At 52.2% G+C, this 18,032-nt stretch overlaps 1 protein-coding gene across 1 annotated transcript; it reads right to left on the reverse strand.

Annotated features, from left to right (window-relative positions):
• Positions 1-5,314: 5,314 nt before the first annotated feature.
• On the reverse strand, positions 5,315-12,513 carry LOC143642409 (keratin, type II cuticular Hb5). Its single transcript, XM_077110766.1, has 9 exons — positions 12,005-12,513; positions 10,192-10,400; positions 9,549-9,609; positions 9,317-9,412; positions 8,402-8,566; positions 8,033-8,158; positions 7,421-7,641; positions 6,668-6,699; positions 5,315-6,313 (listed from the first exon to the last, which is right to left on the reverse strand). The coding sequence occupies exons 1-9, from the start codon at positions 12,422-12,424 to the stop codon at positions 6,120-6,122; spliced, it is 1,524 nt and encodes a 507-aa protein (XP_076966881.1). The 5' UTR covers positions 12,425-12,513; the 3' UTR covers positions 5,315-6,119.
• Between the last annotated feature and the right edge of the window lie 5,519 nt (positions 12,514-18,032).

Here is an 18,032-nt window from a genome sequence, read left to right on the forward strand (position 1 = left end):
ATCAAACTGTTTCGTCATTTTCTTCTCTCCTTAACTTTGGTGTAGCAGGCAATTATTAAGTACCAACTGTGTGCCAGGCCCTCTGGGAAGGGAGCGGGTGGAGGGATATGTGGTGAATCAGGGCGTCTCTGACCATGTCCTGGGCCTGGAAGGGGCAGTGGGGGGAGTGGGCTGGGACCATGAGGACACCCCTTGCTTGGTCTGAGAGGCTGTATATTCCCACAGCATCCCCCAAACTTTCATATGTCAGGATTGGAATGTTTACCGAGCCTAATCAGCTGAGTATTTTTACTACTGGTTGCTGGGAATTTTATTGCATTTGGGTGATCCCTGCCATGCTCCTTCTCCCCCTGGGTGTGTGGGATTCAATGTCGATGGCAAAGGCTTTCTCTCCGGTAATCAGGTTCATGCCGGCCTCCTCCGTTGTCTTTCCAACCCACCTAACGCCCCGATTGTTACCCATGTTTCTCAAAGTGAGGTTCACTGTCCGCCACCTGCAACGGGATCTCCCTGGGGCCCTGGTTAAATATGCAGATGCTGGGCTGCAGGTGCAACAACTGAATCAAAAGCTCTAGTGCATTTTAAGACACTCCCATGTAATTCCTGCAACTGAAGTTTGAGAACCATTGATTTATGTGGGCAGAAGGAATAGGAGGGTTGAATAATTTTGGCCATGGAGGTGACTTTCTCTGGATTCTCACAGGATCAGATTAACCCCTTTGCATCTCTCCTTCGGCTTTCCTGAAACTTGGAGCTACAATCTGGGCCATGCAAACACCAGGGTGAAGCAAAGGTGGAAAAGGAGAGGAGAGGGGGAAGCTGCATTCACTATGCACCCGCTAAGCGTTTGGCACAGTTTATGTGCATTCCATCCTCACCTCGTGGCAACAGAGCTATCATCCTCACCTTACAGAAAGGAAATTAAGGCTCACAGAAGTTATAAAACTTTCCTAAGAACACACAGCCAGTCTGGGATCCAAACAGGGTCTAGGGAAGCCCACCCAGAGTCCCTTCCAAGGCAAGGGGTGGGGGGGGTCCCTTCCTCTGAGTGATGAGCTGGGGGAGGACAACTCTCTTTCATTTGCCAGTATAGTTAGAACCTATTTCTCCCACTTTATATTATACAGACTCCTTTTTCTTTTTTAAAGATAAAAAAAAAAAGACCTGATGGTGTAGAGAACATTTCTTCAAGAGAGTACATATTTGATCTCAAGACACAGATAAACCTTTGCCCAGTTCTCCCAGGCAATATCATCCTTTTGATGCCCGTAGGCTGTGTCCCCAGGGCCACACTGCTCAAGGTATGCCCTGGTCCCCGACCGACCAAGGTCTTTCATAGAAGTGGTGTGCTCCCCTCATCCTGCGGCCCCTGCATTTAGCGGATCCAACAAGGGGATGCCACTGGTACATCCCAGTCTGGATCTCACCGAGTTTGAGCAAGGGTAAAGTCAGGTTAAAAGGGCTACCAGGCAGCTCTCAAGAGGAAAAGGAGTCCTAGGAGGTACTTGCTGCTCTGGGGCAGGGAATGTGAAGTGGGGGAGGGCTTGAGTTTCCCTTATAATGGTGGCGGTGTGTGTGTGTGGGAGGACGTATTTACATATTTGCACCCCAAGTGCTTTCTTTGCTTGTTTGCAATGCAGGGCTCATCGTATGAGTGCTGCACCCTTCCCACCCTCTCCCCCACCTTCCCATCCCTGGGTACTTGCCTCTCACCTTCAGTGTCCACTACACCAAGGGAACAATGTTGGGCGATTAGGAGACCCTTCTCTTGTTTCGAGCAAGGTGGAAATGAGCAGGGATTTCCAGGGGGCACAAAGGTGGAGGCAGGGTCAGGAAAGTGAGACACTCCAGACTAAGCCTCTCCCCACGGCTGCTTCTTCCTGACGAATCTCCCCATCCAAAGAGACTGCATTTAGCGCAGATATTCTAGTTGCTGTACTATGCAATGATGGGATACTCAACTTCTTAAGATTCATATTTCCAGAGGTGCGCAGTGGTGTGGATAATCCAGACAAGAGGTCACTTCCATTTCCATATGGAGCACATTATATACTTTTCTTGGTATTGTGGCTGTGGTGGCTTGGGATTATGTTCCCCAGAAAAACATGTTCTTAATCTTATTCCATGCCTCTGGGTGTGAACCCATTATAAATAGGACCTCTTGATGAGGTTTCTTCAGTTAAGGTGTGGCCCAACTCACCCAGGATGGGTCTTAACCCTATTACAGGAGGTTTTATAGAGAAGGCTACAGAGAGAGAGAAGCCATGGGGAGCAACCAGAAGCTGCAAGTCAATGGAAGCTGGAAGGCAAAGGAGAAGCCGCTGTCCTACGCGTTGCCATGTGATGGAAAAGCCAAGCACCCTGAAGACTGCTGGCTGGTCAGGAGATGCTGACCCGGGGGGAAGCAAGCCTCCTGGCCTCTGAAACAGTGAGGCGATAAATTCTCGTTGTTAAGCCAAAACCCACTGTGTGGCATTTGTTGTAGCAGCCAGGAAATCGGCTGGTTTATGTTTCTCATTACAAGTGGCTCAGGTGGGTGATTACACAAATTAGTATTTCCTGAGGTCCCAAAGGGAGCAGCCAAAGACACTGGGGCCAGGAGCAGGGGGCCTGCTGGGGGGAGTGTTTGTGAGCATGGTGCCAAGCAGAGGAGGTTTGAGACTTGGGGAAGGTGTGATAGCGACCTCAGGAAAGGCAAAGATTACAAATCCCAACATCACCTGCTTTTCAAAGGACTCTAATTTATAATTTCTTATTCCACAGAGAATTTGTGAGGGTGTGTTTTTTTAGGGGAGGTAGAATAGAGACAGCAGCTTTAATTTTCTCTAATGAAAGTCTTAGCTTGGTTTGTGTTCAGGTTTGCTAAAGCTGTTGAAATGCAATATACCAGAAATGGACTGGCTTTTAACAATGGGAATTTATTAGCTTACAAATTTATGGTTCTAAAACCATGAAAACGTCCCAGTTAAGTCATCAACAGGACAACATCTTCACTGAAGGCTGGTTACCGGCAAACTTGGGTTCCTCTGTCAGATAGCAAGACACCTGGCGATGTCGGCTGGTCCTTCCCTCCTCGTTCTTGTTGCTTCCAGCTTCTAGCTTCAGTGGGTTCCTCTCAGCTTCTCTGGGACTTTTTCTGTGAAGTGTCTCTTCATTTTATCTCTTAACTTCTATATGTGTTTTATCCTCTTAAAAAAGGACTCCAGCAAGTGGATTAAGACCCACTTTGAATGAGGCTGGTCACATCTCAATTGAGATAACCTAATCAAAAGGCCCCACCTACAATAGGTCTGTACCCGTAGGAATGGATTAAAGGAACATGGCCTTTTCTGGGCTGTTTACAACTTCAGACTACTGCAGTTGTGATGTTTGTAACATTTTCAGAGGAAAAGGGGGCCCAAGAAAGACTCACATGGACCCACTCTATGTTTGGGCTGTTGCCCTGTTGGTTTTGCCTTGATCTATTGATTTCAGATCAATCGACTTAAAAAACTTTAAGTCTTTTCCCTAATAAAACTTCAACCCATAGTTACGCTTGGATGGTACCCTTTGCTGATAGTTCTTTTATCAGCAGAAGGTTAAGAGAACCCCAGGAGCCTTTGGACCAGAAAAGCTTGCTTTAGATTTTCTCTGCTGGTGTCAAAGAAAACTAGGGAAGGGTTGACGTCATCATAGCCAAGTGGCACCTCTGGCTAACGGGTCAGTTGCCTGTCTTTCCACACAGAGCATGAGAACTTATTAAAAAGCTTATTTAAATCTCTCATTCTTAGTTGTTTGACTTTTCCATGCGTGGCCTTCTATTTTTCAGATGTCATAGTTGGCATGTTAGTCATGCTTGGCCCACATGGAGATATTTGCCCTGGGCACAGACTCACCCCAGCATCCTAGAACCACAGGAGGTGGTAGGACTGGGAAAAGCTTTAGAGATAATCTAACTCAACCACCATTTCACAGATTCCCAGTTTGAGGCCCAAAACATGGAAATGACCGTTTCTCCAAGGTCTCTCTGAGACTTAGTAGAGTTGGGGCTCAACTTTTGGTCTTATTTTTAAGCCCCTGAGATGTAATACTTCCTAGGTGTGAACGATGTGCCTGGAATTCAAGGTTAGTCCTGTTGTGATGAGGGACGTGCTGTCAAGTCCCAGAGAGGTGATAGAGAGGAGGGGCGCAGGCAAGAGACCTGGCAGAGGCCTGCCTGGTGTCACCCAGCAAACCTCAAACACAGCAGCAGCCTGAGCATTCAGAAGAGGGCCTCAGCCTCCGGGGGGTTGCCACTCCTCTGGGTCTGCAGCGGAGCATTCATCAGAACGCACAGGGCCTTAACTTCTCCTACAGAAAGTGGCTGGAAGAGTAGGCAGACTGGCAAGAGTGACAGTCAAATTTGTTTTCCTAAAGGAGAAGTGGAGGCGAGTTTGAGAGGATTGAATGTCTATACTTACAGCTTGACCAGCTGCTGAGTTAATCGGACACAACCCATGTACTGACCTGACCTGAGCCCCGCCCTGGGTCTTAGGAGAGGGACATACTGAGGACGAGACACTTCCCAACCCCAGGGAACTTCCAGCCTGATCCAGGCTCCCAGTACACCTATTGGCACCCCTCGCTCAGAGCCACAAGCACAGAGAAGGAGATGTCCTCAGGGTTCCAGACACTGTAGGGTAGTGGGAAGGAGATATGTGTGTGTGTGTGTGTGTGTGTGTGTGTGTGTGTGTGTGTGTGTGTGTGTGTGTGTGTGTGTGTGTGTGTGTGTGTGTGCGTGGTAGGGGTGTAGGTAAGGAGAGCTGAGGTGAGCACTGAGCAAAAGCTAATGGGAGGAGGGGTGGGGGGGCATGTGGAGAGAGGGATCCTGGGTTGCCTCAGAGGGTAGATTTGTCTCTTTGGGGCAGAGTCCATGACTGGAAGGGTGAGGGCTAGGTGGAAAGGGTGGACAGGGCTGAGGAGTAGGTGAGAAAGGGAAGATGGAAGGAGACTTCATTTGGCGTAAGAAGCACAAACAGATGCTGAGAAGTGATTTGAGCTGGGGTGGGAAGGAATGAGAGCAGTGAGTTTGGGATAGGGTCCTGGTTGCTGGAGTCCGAAGGATTGGGATGGAGGAGAAAGAGGTCACTGGAGGGAGCTGGGCTGTGGTTGAGTCCTGAGGGGAAGACTAAGCTGGAGTCAGGTCATGGAGAAGTGGACAGGAAGAGGTGGAGTCACCGGGGAGGTGGGGAGGCTGGGGAAACATTGCATGGGGCTGGACTGGGATTGGTCAGCTGGAGATGACTGATATGTTAGAGGGGGTGGAGACATAATAGTTCACAAAGGTCACAGACTCTTGCATTGCAGCAGCATTTATTGAAACACAGATTGAGACAACGCAGAAGGCAAGGCACCCACAGACAGTCATAACCAAGGGGGAAACCCAGAGTGGCCACACCTCCATCCCACCAGCTTTGCACTGGCCAGAGCCCTCCTGCACCCTGCCACAGGAGCAGCTGTGGTTTCTATCAGTTTTCTTTGAAATGTAAGAAAATGTAAGGTGCACTGAATAGCAAGACCTGTCTGAAGTCCCTTAACCAGGGGCCTGTAAGCAAAAGGATTCCCTACCATAACGGACCTCTCGAGGCGGAAGTCTCATCAGGGCTTCAGCTGGAACAGGTTCACCCAGAAGATGGAATTCAGTCATAGAGACAAGCAAAGTGTATGAAATAAAAGGGTAAGTGCTTCCTGCAGAGATAACCCTTCCCAGCCTGGGGAGGCAGTTTCTCTCTGGTTCTGAGGTTGTGGGAGACCTGGCTAGATGGTTAGTCTCTCTCCCTGTCCAGGGAAAGGCCAAGCTGCCATGATGTCTGCCCACTCTGGGGGACTGGTAGAGTGCTGGAGGGCTTGGGGAGTAATAAAAATTATCTACCAAGATTCGGGAGTTAACTTGGAGTTAAGTGCAAGTCTGGGAATGACCAATAGGAGAACTAGGAAGCAACTCCCTGAAATGAGAAGGTGGAGGAGCGCGGCCTGAGGATCCTTCCCTTTGAAGGAACATCCCGGAGGTTCGAGAAGCAAGCACACCGTTTCCATTCACACGTCATTCAGGGCTAGGGCCCACGCGGGCAGGTGGGCCCCTGGCGGGAGGCCCCTCCGCTCTACGCAAAGCGGACCGACCGGCTGCTCCCGCAGCTGAAGCTGGAGGCGCGGGGCTGGCACGGGGCGCAGGAGTCGGGGGCCATCACCATAATGCTGCCCCCAGTGGCCGAGGGTCCGGAGGCGATCTGGCGTCCGGGGGTAGTGGTACATGTGAGGCCCCCACAGCTGACTCCGCCGCGGGAGCTGCTGACACCTGCGGGCAGAGAGGAAACACGGAGGGTGAGTGGGCGGCTGTGATCTCGCTGCATCCGTACTGGGGGCGCGGTCCATTGCAGACCCCCGTTTGGGGTTTGGGGAAAGAAGGAAATAAGGATCCCTGGACCTGGAGCGGCACAGCTGCCGTCTCCAAGGCCTGCAGTTCATCCTTGCCACCAGGAAGGAGTGCTCAGCTGTGCTTTCCGAAACGCCCCAAGGAGGAGCAAGGAGAGGCACCAAAGGCCCCCCCGCTGGGCAGGGAACATTCCAGGGCCACTGGGTTAGGCCAGTGGCTTCAGCTTTGCCCACCCACAGAGCCATTTTTCCAGGGGGATTTCATACAGATACTTACAGACATTCACCGAGCCCACACCTTCACACAGCCTGGGGGGAAAAAGGAAACTATGTTAGTTCTGGATCTTTGAGCTGGATACTTGCTGGGGGCAGAGCGGGCTGGCCGTGTATAAATTCACCTGAGGGTTTCCCTTTACTCTGAATTAAAAGTTCGCTTTCTGTCTGCAACTGTCTTTAATGGTGGTGACAAGTCCTTTTGGTTTTCAGCAGAGGCTGATGAGATTTTGAACTCCACCCCCTGCCTCACATCTGCCTGTCCTCAGCCCACCCTAGATAGTGCTGTCAGGCTTACAAAAAAATGAGAGTGGAATCAAGGGTGCCAATCTGTGTGTGTGAAAGGACTTTGTGGATAATGAAGAGCTAAATGCACAGAGAGGTGTATTATTATAACACTCCAGCCTGTGTGGCAGCCAACCTGCAGCCTCAGGCAGGAAGCTATTCTTCAGTGTAGCAGGGCGGCTGGGAAAATGGACTTGGAGCCACGTGCAAATTCAGGTCCCAGCTTTTCCATTTAGGAGCTGTAAAGCTACGGGATAATGACTATACCCCTCTGATCTCTCTTTCTTTTTCTTGGGATGGGAAGTTTATACCAACTTCACTGGATGGAGGACTAAAATGAGCACATAGCCTAGCACACAGTAAGCATTGGACAAATTATTATTCAGGCTTGACCTCTACTAGTGTGGTCGCAGATGTAGATCCCACTTGGGCTCTAGGAAGTTCATTCCCACAAGGTCCTCCTTAGGCCCACCTGTGCTCCTCGCCCTCCAGCAGGCGCCTATAGGTGGCGATCTCGATGTCCAGGCCCAGCTTGGAGTTCATCACCTCCTGGTACTCCTTGAGCAGGCAGGCCATGTCCTGCTTGGCCTTCTGCAGGGCGGCCTCCAGCTCCGCCAGCTTGCACTTGGCGTCATTGAGAGCCGCCTCTCCCTGCTGCTCTGCCTCGGCCACCGCAGCCTCCAGCTTGGCACGCTGTGAGGGGGCAAAGATGTGTGGACAAGGATAAGAGAAAGCCCAGCTTGGATCACCCAAGCTGATGGAGTTGGGGGAGGGAAGGGAAATTTCCAGAAAGAGGGTCGGGGCTGATGGCCAGGGAGTCAAAGGGCTGTGAACAGGAGGGAGGAGATCGGGTGCTTTCCACCCTCTCTCCTTGGTGGTGGGCCCTTGGTGGCTAAGAAAGGGGCTAAATCCCTCCTCTGGAAGTCTGGGATATGGCTTATCAGGCTTAAATGTCATGTGGTGTGGAAGAGCCCCTGCCCTGTTGGTCCCCCTCTTCTCATGGGTACACTCTGAGACCTCCGTGGGGAGAGGACCTGGGGCTGTAGCCTTCCTATACTGGATTTGCACCCTCTCTGTCCCATACCTGGCACTTGGCGTTCTCAATCTCGGCCGTCAGCCTCTGGATCATGCGGTTCAGCTCGTTGATCTCCTCCTTGGTGTGGCGCAGGGTCTCCCCGTGCCTGATCACCGTGGCCTTCATCTCCTCGCACTGGGGGGAAGGGGAGACGCTCATGGGGTGCAGGATGGGACGTCCCACCCATGGAGGACACCACAGATGACTGTGCAGGTTGTCCTGCTTATGCCACTCAAACCTGCTGTCTGCCCTTCCCTAGGAAAGGACACTCTGCAGTTGACATAGGCATCAGAATCCCCAGGCAAAAGAAGCCCTTCTAATATATACTTGGCCCTTTCCACTGCCATGTCTAGAAGGCAGGTGTCCTGGGCCGCTCACCTTAGTGCGGTACCAGGACTCAGCCTCAGCCCGGCTGCGGCTGGCGATGTCGTCGTACTGAGCCTTGATTTCGGCCACGATGCAGTCCATGTTCAGGTCACGGCTGTTGTCCATCTTGACAATGACCGAAGTGTCTGAGATGTGGGAGTGCAGGACACGGATTTCCTGGTTGGGGGGGGAGGGTCAATAACCAATACATTTAGTTCTTGTGCTTGTTCTGAGCCATGTGCTCCCTCTCTCGGGGAAGTTCCCAGTCCCTGGAGGGGGCACTGGTCATGAATGTCACATGACTCCTGCTCCACAGACCGATCTCCACTTCATTCACACAGAGGCACAACATAAAGCTGGAAGGGGTCCTAGAAGAGAAGTCATTTTGGGACAGCCTTTGATTTAAAAAGTGGGGGAACTGTGGTCCAGGGGGTGGAAATGACTTAACCCAAAGTCACCCAGCTAGGGAGTTGGGATATGAATGCCAGGACCAGCAATTAGTCCACTAGTTGTGACTCCTCCCTAAGTGGGAACCCATCCCCTGACCTCCACTATCCTCACAGATGCACTTCATACTTATGTATAGACTGACATCCACCCAAACTCGTACACGCAGATCAGTGCACAGGCACACGTGCTCCCACGTACAGAGCTGCTTCCAGATGCAGAGAACCCTGGGCACAGGTCAACTCCATGGTCAGGAAACACGCATGGCTGCTCTTGCATAGGCAGAGACATGGCTTATGCACACACATACATGTGTCTCTGACCTCCACATAGAAAGTTCTGGACCAGAGACCCTCCTTCATGAGTGTGCACGATCTGTTCACACTGAGCTCCTACATGTACAGACATGCACACACACACGTGCTCCTGGTCTCCGTACCTCCCTCCACCCATCCTGGCTGGGTGGCAGGGGCCCCTTACCTCCTCATACAGCCGCCTCAGGAAGTTAATCTCCTCCATCAGGACATCCACATTAGCCTCCAGGTCTGATTTCCGCAGGTAGGCACAGTCCACATCCTGATGGTGCAGCAGAGAGGATGGTGAGTGTGAGAAGAGGTTCTAAGGAGCCTGTCACTCAGTGGGGCGACTGCCCTGCACTGGAGGTTGTACAGATGGGTCTCTCCCATCCCTACTCCGTGATCAGCCCCCTCACCTTCTTCAGTACCACAAACTCGTTTTCTGCCGTGGCTCTCAGAGCTACCTCCTCTTCATACCTGGGTGTGTGAGAGAGAAGACGTGGAGCTTTAGGTGTCAGGAGGGGCACATCACCCCACCTCCCAAGCACGCTCTTCCAGTGGTCGAAAAGGATTAACCTCCTTTGAAAGTGATCTGGTTCTCTCATGACCTATTTTGTATATTGCTCAGGGACTAGCCCTTGTCGCAGCCTGGGTTTATTCCACCCTAGTCCTTCTGCCTCTGGGATGAGATCAGGGAACGCACACTCCTACCCCCTAGTCTCAAACCATCCTATGGGATCCAAAGGGAGCTAGTACCATTGGCAGGGAGACCAGGGACCCTATAGCACAAAGTTAATTGGGGAAGGGCAGGGAACATACGTAGCTGTAGAATCCCATTGGGTTTCTTTTCCTCACTACCCCCAAAGAATCTAAGACTCTCAGGCCTCTAAATGGGTAAAGTTGGAGCCAAAGAATCCCAAGAAACCTAGTCCTCACTGAACCCTGCCTCTGGGTCCGAGGTAGCCTCCGTCAAGAATTTTCTGGACGTTGCTCAAGAGGGCTGTGGGTGGAACCTTCTGGGCCTTCCCCCGAGCTGCCTCTGGTCCCTGCTGCACTCACTTCTTCTTGAAACCCTCCAGCACCTCCTGCACGTGGTTGAGCTCTGAGGCCAGCCTCCCGCTGTCGGCCTCCACGCACTCGGCCTCCCGCCTCAGCGTCTCGATGTAGCCATTGAACAGTGGCTCCAGGTTGCTCTCGCAGCACCTGCGGTTCTGGTAGAACTGCCACTTGGTCTCCAGCAGCTTATTCTGCTGCTCCAGGAAGCGCACCTGCAGCCCGGGGTGGGGGAAAGACACTCAGGGGGACCCTGGGAAGCGCCTGTTTCCCTAGAGCCCTCTCTGCCCCTGGATGTTCCCTACACAGCCAGGACTCAGCCAAGGGCTGAGCCATGTCTGAGAGTGTCCGGGGCTCAAGGGGCCATGCTGAGAGGGAAAGCACCCCAGGCTTGAAGCCAGAGGTCTAGACCCAGCACCAGCTCCTCCACTTAAAATGAGCAAGTTATTGAACCCCTTGGTGTCCAGTTCTCTCATTTCTAAAATGGAAATGACGATAGTACCTACCTTAGAACTGTGAAGGTTAAACAAGTCAATACATGTAAAATGCTTAGGGCACTTCCTGACACGCAGTACATGCTCAATAAATTTTTCTACTATTATAATTACTAGTTGTTCTTCATTTACTCATTTACGCAACAAATACTATTGAATACTTACTATGGCGCCTGGTCCTGAGCTAAGATAAACACACAGGCCCACGCAAACACACAATTTCATTCAATTATCACACCCCCATGGAGGGGAGCAGCTATTATTCTCCTCATATTGCAGATGGGGAGAAAGACCCCAAGGTACGAAATGAGTAGCTCACTAGGTAAGGGATGGAGCTGGCATTTGATGTCCCCTGAGCCCGCCCACAGTGGCATGTCTCTTAGGAGCCCATCTAGACTCTGTCAGCCTCAATTTGCTATTTGAAAAGTGGGGATCACAGTACCTACTCCACTGGGTGATTTTTGAGGATAACTGAAATCACTGATGAGACAGTGTTAACTAGAGTCACCCCTTCATCCCAGACGGCCTGAGCCTGGGTCCTGTCTCCCTGCCATTGTGAGGCTGTGGACACAGGAGGAGCCACCTATGAGGGAGGGTGCGTCAGGTGACTCCCAACCTCCCTCCCCGAACCTGGGTGGGAGGCAGCCTCACAGCACGGCTGGCCCCACAGACCCCCTCCACCAGCCCCGCCACATCCCTTTCCCCATTCGTAGCCCTCAGTCAGTAAAGGACCCTGGCGAATCTGGATCAGTTACCCGTCACCCTCCTCACTGCCACTGCCCTTGGGAGACAGCAGCAGCTGACATTTACTGAGTGCTTGCTGTTTGCCAGCGCTTCTCATGCACTAACTCATTAAGCCTCCTGCAAGCAGACAAGGCAGGTACCGTGGTAGCAAAATTAAGCACCGGCCTGAGGTCTGGCCGCTCTAGTTAGCAGAGCAAGGACAGGGAGGGAGGCACCGTGGCTTCCAGCGAGCCCCTAACCACTGCCCATGCTGCCGCTTCTTCCTGAGCCCGGGCCAGGAGACGCGGGGCCTTTTGTTCTCAGTCTTCCAGCACCCAGTGGCCCGACCCGGTTTTCAGAGACAGCCCGGATAGTCCTCTGGTTGGCTCATCTCCCCCTGGAAGAGTCCGGGTCCCTTTCATCTGGACCATATCTAGCCCTCAATAAACTTTGCTGGAATCAAATGCTGAGTACTGATCCCTCTCCTTTTGCCGTCTGCAGTTCCTTCCCTCTGCCTCTGTCCTGGCTGCCATGCTGTCTCCCCAGTGGAGCGGGGCGCTCTCCGCCTTCTGGGATTGGGTCCTCGCAGGCGGCTCACTGACCTTGTCGATGAAGGCCGCGAACTTGCTGTTGAGGCACTTGATCTGCTCCTTCTCCTGGTGCTTCACGCCCTGGGCGTTGGGGTCGATCTCCAGGTTGAGGGGCGTGAGGAGGCTCTCGTTGACCGACACGGTGGTGATGCAGGGGGCGGTGGGCCCGCACACGCCGCCCGAGCGGTAGCCGAAGCTGCGGCCGCACGAGCCGGCGCGGAAGCCCCCGACAGCCATGCGGGGCCCGCAGGAGCCCGGGTTACAGAGGCTGCGGCTGCTGAAGCCCGTCAGGCCCCGGTAGCAGGACACCCCTCGGTAGGGGGCGGCCGTGATGCAGCAGCGGTTGCCGGTTCTGGGGGCCACAGCCGAGCAGGAGCTGAAGTTCCTGGTGACCCCACATGCTGAACTGATCCTGTAGGAGCGGCACGACATGGTGTGGGGCTGAGCGGCTGCTGAAGTCAGTGTGGGCTGTGGAGTGCTCGGCTTAGAATCCTTCTGGCCTCTCTGATCCTCCCTGGTCCTTTTATGGGTGGGGAGGCTGCATAAAAGGAGTGAAAAGCCATTTTATGTTGTTTATTAGCTTGGGGAGTTTGCCAGCAACTCCCCAAAGACTCATCTTAAAGGTGAGCTCAGCAGCGACTCTGGGGCTCCCCGTAAAAGTATTGAAGATGTTATTAGGGACACTGTGCGTTTGCACTTTTCATCTTCAAAGCTCGTTTACATACATTAAGTAATTAACTTTCCTGCAGTCTCCCCGTGAAATGGCCTCAGCCCACACTTGGAGACAGATGGGAACTCCAAAACAGTCTGAGGGGGGCTGGGTTTAGGGTATAGGAAGGAGATACTGTCTCAAGGGAGCAGTCCTGGGGGATTTCCCAGGTTGGGTGAGACCACGAGAGGTCAATACCTCTAGCCCCCTGGCTCCGTGCAGGACTCACTCGCAAGTGAATCATTGAGTTCCAGGGGCTGGTGGATCAGGGAAGGCCAAACCCACCCAGGCAACATTGCCCAGAAAATGGTTCAGGACCACAGGGGCCCTTTGGACTGTGCCCCCCTCCAGGACAGGGAACTGGAGAAGATGATTTCTTGGAACTTTCTCTGTTCTGGAACTTTCATTTTTTCACCCAGCAAAACTGCAAACCACTCAATTATCAGTGGTCAAAATAATGGCCACCTGTGGATAATAGGGAGACTCCCCTTAGCCACTTTCTCCCACTTGACCCGAAGGATTGGGGAAACCTATGCTGGGTCAAGCTAGCGGTGATGAACTTGTTCCTTAAGAAGGAGCGGGTGCCGCGAGGCTCTCTTCCTCCCGAGACCACCGGCCAAGGCAGGCAGCGCAGCCACTTGCCGGCTCCTGCATTCTCATCCCTAGAGGGATGTTTGGAGACTGCACAGAGTTAGAAGTGGAATGGTGGCTTTTCCTTCTCTGAGGAAGCTACGATTTCTGGCTCCTCAAGTCTCTGAGACCCTTGCTCCTTCGAATATCCCCTGCTTCCCTACGAGAACAGTTATTAGGACAATGATTGCTATTATTTTAAGGCTTATTGAGCTTGTAACTTGGAGATGTGGTCTCTGCCCCCAGGGAGGTTAACCAGACACCAGAGATGTAAGGAATGCAAGGAGGAAGAGCAGAGGAGCTTCCTTTGGGGGTTCCAAGTCCTTGTCCAGGACCAAACACTGCTCCTTTGCTGTCATTCCCCCGAGTCCTCAGTGAGAGGCCCTACGTTCTGTCCTGGGTCTGCTTTTTCTCCTGGGCTCTCCTTGTCCAATCTTAGGATCTCCTTGATCCTAAGGTCTTCACTTAGGATCAAGCCAGTCGATTTCCATCTCTATATCCCACACCCATTCTTTAGTGTACAGTAGAGAGACTGGGCAGCTGGTGGGGGAGGACCAGGTGGCCTCACCCATGAGACCCAAAAGACATTCAGATCGTATTCACCTATGGGATTTAGCAACCTGTACAATGGAGTCAAAGTTGGAAGATCTGGCTCAAGTGCCAGCTTGACCCTTCCTGTGTGACTTCGGGGGAAGTCCTTAACCTCTCTGAGTCTCTGTTTCCTTGACTGTGAGATAGGATTCATCCTTACCTTTTAGGTTGGTTGGGAGGGCTAAGTGAGATAACACACGAGAAAGTGCTTTGGGGACCATAAAACTCTCTATATAGGAAAACGACTGCTACTTCCCATCAGAAACATCCCCACTGTCCCCTGTGCCCCTTCACCCAGCAGAGGGTGGAGCTGACCCTTGCCCTGCCTGCAGTCTTCACCTGTTCTGCGCGTCTATGACTTCGGTACCCTTTCAAACTGCTTTTTGTGTTTCCTTTAACCTGATTTCACTTGTATAACTATTTTGCATGGAATCTGGGGGTGGGGAGAGGAGGAGACTATACTGGGGCAGCTCTGGGGCTGATTTCCCAGGCCCTCCCTCTGTGGGAGCCCTGCTGGCTTGGGTCCAGGGATGTGTTCTGGTGCTTTGGACAGTGAGCTCACTGACCCACCGTCCTGTGCTGTGTAGACCTAGAGCCGGTGTGGTGTGGACCCTAAGAGACCAGGGGCCCTTTGAGAGTGGGCAGTGAGGGGGATGAGTGTGGGGGTGGGGAAGGGTAGGCCCTCTGTCCATAGAACCTCACCTTCTTCACAGCTGCTGTTAGCCTCTGTGCTGCCTGGTTGGTTGAGGATGATGGAAGCTGAAGGGCCCACGTCTGCCTCTCCTTAGGGGCAGGAGGGAGTAGAGACATATCCTGGAGGGAGGCCCTGCATCGGCTGCTCACCCACATACCCCAATACACACACACATGCCCTCACACGCCTGCCAAGCTCCACTCTGAAATGTGCGTGGGCACAGAGGACAGGGAAGTGGGAGCCAGGGGTTTCAGGGGGCCTGGAGGGGGGACCCCACTTCACAAGGTACCCACCCCAGGCCATCAAGACTATCCCTACACTGAACAAAGGTGCGCACACCCCTGGGGGTCCTCGGGAGTGAGGACTGGCCCAGCCGAGCTCAGAGAAGGGACGCGCTCAAGGGTGCCCGGTGAAGCGGTGTCACCGTGTCACCGCAAACGGTTCTTCTGAGCCAGGGACTGGGAGCAGGGGCGTGGGGCGTGGGGTGGGGGGTGATGCTCAGGGCCGCTGTCCAGATGGAGCTTTGGGTTGGAGAAGCTAGGCTGAGAGCAAAGAGGGGAGGGAGGCTGATTTCCCCAGAGCGTTTTCCCAGGGCATCCGGGGCAGTTGGGAAACTCACAGACCAGGTCAGTTTGGACACAGCTGGAGGATCTGTATAAACCCAGGGGACGTGGGCCTCAGCTGTATGACTCTATCCAGGGGAGGGGCAGAGAACCCACGGCCACATGCCTGCTTCTGCCCATCACCCACCACCTCTTTCCCTGGCCTCCTCCTCATTTACTGCCCACCTGTGCTCTATTCGTTTCCCCCACCCCCTCTCCCCACTCCTAAGCCTTCTCCTTGGTCACACCTTTGCCTGGAATAGTCCAGAAAGTTCACTTCCTCTAGGGGGCCTTTGTGAATTAATCAGAGGGTGGCTGTAATTTCTCCTCTCTTTCTCAGCAGGTAGGCCATAAAAGGCCCTCTCCCCGGGCTTCCCAGGTAACTCCAATTATCCTCTTCCACACCCTCATACCCCAGGTGCAGTCATTCACCACCCGCTTTGGTGCTGTCCCCTCCTGCCCCACATCTTCTGAATGCCACACCCAGTTTCGGGAAGGCCGGCTCAAGAACCCATGTCCCTCCTATAATTTAAAATGCTGGAGAGGTCACTTCTTCCAGGAAGTCTTCAAGGGCTGGTTGGGTGAGAGAGGTACTTGATCCCTCCCTGAAGCCCCAGGCATCTTCTAAAATCCCTCTGAACCTACTCCCTGGAGCAGGGCTGGAGGTTCCCCAGTTGCCTCATCACTCCCATTTCAGACCCATCTGCCTCTGCTCCCATCCCTTCCAGCCTTTTCACCTAAGCTGGCAGATAACGCATACTCTCCCCCATACTAGGGTCTCCCTTCCCTTTTGCTCTTTCCACTGTGCTTAAAGTCCCCTTGCTTCCAGGAAGAGTTTCTGGATTTTTCAAGAGACACAAGAATGCTGATACATTTCTGGTCTGCCTGTCTGTCCTTTGGGCTACCCTTGACCATCCCAGTTTTGTGTTTGTATCTGCCTGGGCTCTCAGGGACTGTCTCCCTGTCCTTGCTGGTTACCTGCTTCTCTCGTGTCAACCCTGACAAGCTCCCCACGTTCGGGGCCTGTCCTGAACACACAGGTGAGGAGCGGCGTTCTTCAACCCTGCCGGGCTTCCCCCGCGCTTCCAGTACACATCCGCGTTTACGCTCTTCCCTCGGGCTGGGACACCGCTCTCGAAGGGCCTTCTAGCCCCGTGACACTCTCTTGGCTTTTACAAGATGTGGGCATGATTCAGAGATGCTATGTGGGAGCAGCGAGGGTTGGCGCTCCAGGGAGGTGCTGGATGAGCTGACCAGATCCTCCCCAGTGCCTCTCGGCTGAGATTCCTTATCCACCTGTCAAAACTGCTCTCTGGCCTGCCCCATCTTTCCTCTCATGGGCTTTTCCACCAGGCGCACCAAGGAACTTGATGCTCTCTTCCCAAGCTCTGTCCCCCCACACTCTTGCAGGCAGTTTTGCTATTTCCGCAGCCACTCTGGGCCAGAGCATATGTTCAGGAAATACAGAACTTCTAACATCAGAATTGTACCACATTAATGGTTTTGAAGTTTTTTCTTTCTTTCTTTTCTTTTTAAAGCTGTGGATCCATTTTCCTAAATCTTAGGAGGAAAACAGCTCTATAAAGCCATATTTTTCTTTAGTTAAAAAAACAGATAAGATTGATACATAGGTATCCCTACTTGTCCCCTGGTCCCCTACAGTCCTTTCTCAACACAGCAGTCTCCTTACAACATTAAGTTGGACCATGTCACACCTCTGCTCAAAAGCTCCAATGACTTCCCATTTTGCTCAGAGAAAAAGACAAATTCCTAATGATGGCCCATGAGGTTCAGTCCTGCTATCCCTCTAGTTACCTCTCTCAGTTCACCCCCTTCCTCTGGCCCCTTTGCTCTTGGCAGCCTTGAACTCTGGCCTCCTTGAACGCACCAGCACCCTCCTGACTCAGGGCCTTTGCACTTGCTATGTCTTGGCCACATGTCTTCTTCCGTCACCTCCAGGCCTTTGCTGAAATGTCACCTCTCAAGGAGGCCTCCCTGGCCCTTCACTTAAAAATAACAGCCTGCTCTCCCACCTCCAGGCATTTCCCATCTGGCAAATCTTGCTATGCTTTATTTCTTTTTTCCCACAGCACTTTCACCTTGTAACTCTTCCTATAATTTACTTATTTAATATTTATTGGTATTGTGCCTCCCTCCTCCCCCAAATGTAAAACCCATGGGAACAGAGATATTTATCTGTTTTGTTGATGAATGGATCCCCACAGGGGCAGGACTATAGTAAGAACTCAGTAAATATTTGTTGACTGATTGAATGATTAAGTGAATGGTTATCTCAGGTGCTTTAATTATTGGATGTTTGGCAGAAAATGCCACCTGGCGGGAGGCCTTGACCTTTGAGCACAAGCAGTTTGGAAGCCACAGTTCTCGAAGCTCTCGAAGGTTCTTTACTGGTTCAAGGTTGTGGTTTTCTGAGCACGCAAACGGGGAAAAAGATCAAGAGAAACACAGAGTAGTGAAAACAGTGCTGGATTAGACTGGTAAGAGAAGGGTGGAGTTCTTTTAAAAAACATCTTATTCAGTGTTGCAGTGTTTGTACCCTAAACACAATTTTGGAGGGAAAAAAATAGCTTTAAAAGACTCTAAAATAAACAACTATGTGATGAAAAAAAGTTCATATTGTATGTTGATTGGTTTTATTAATAAAAATTTAAAAAAAAAGCACAATGAGATACTACTTCACATCCACCAAAAAAAAAAAAAAAAAAAAGACTTTAAACCCCTCTCCCACCTACCATACCGTGCCACTTTCATCCTGCTGTAAACCTAGTTTGAAACTCCTCTGTGCTGGGTCTC

The sequence above is a fragment of the Tamandua tetradactyla genome, chromosome 7 (assembly GCF_023851605.1).
Source record: "Tamandua tetradactyla isolate mTamTet1 chromosome 7, mTamTet1.pri, whole genome shotgun sequence".
Lineage (NCBI taxonomy): Eukaryota > Metazoa > Chordata > Mammalia > Pilosa > Myrmecophagidae > Tamandua > Tamandua tetradactyla.

Bases quoted from the DNA above. Each gene is read 5' to 3' on its own strand.
- LOC143642409 (XM_077110766.1), bottom strand. From the start codon at position 12,424: ATGTCGTGCCGCTCCTACAGGATCAGTTCAGCATGTGGGGTCACCAGG. The intron at 9,413-9,548 runs GTGAGGGGGCTG...CTGCACCATCAG, and splicing joins AGTTTGTGGTACTGAAGAAG to GATGTGGACTGTGCCTACCT. The intron at 8,159-8,401 runs GTGAGCGGCCCA...CCTTCCCCCCAG, and splicing joins AGTCCTGGTACCGCACTAAG to TGCGAGGAGATGAAGGCCAC.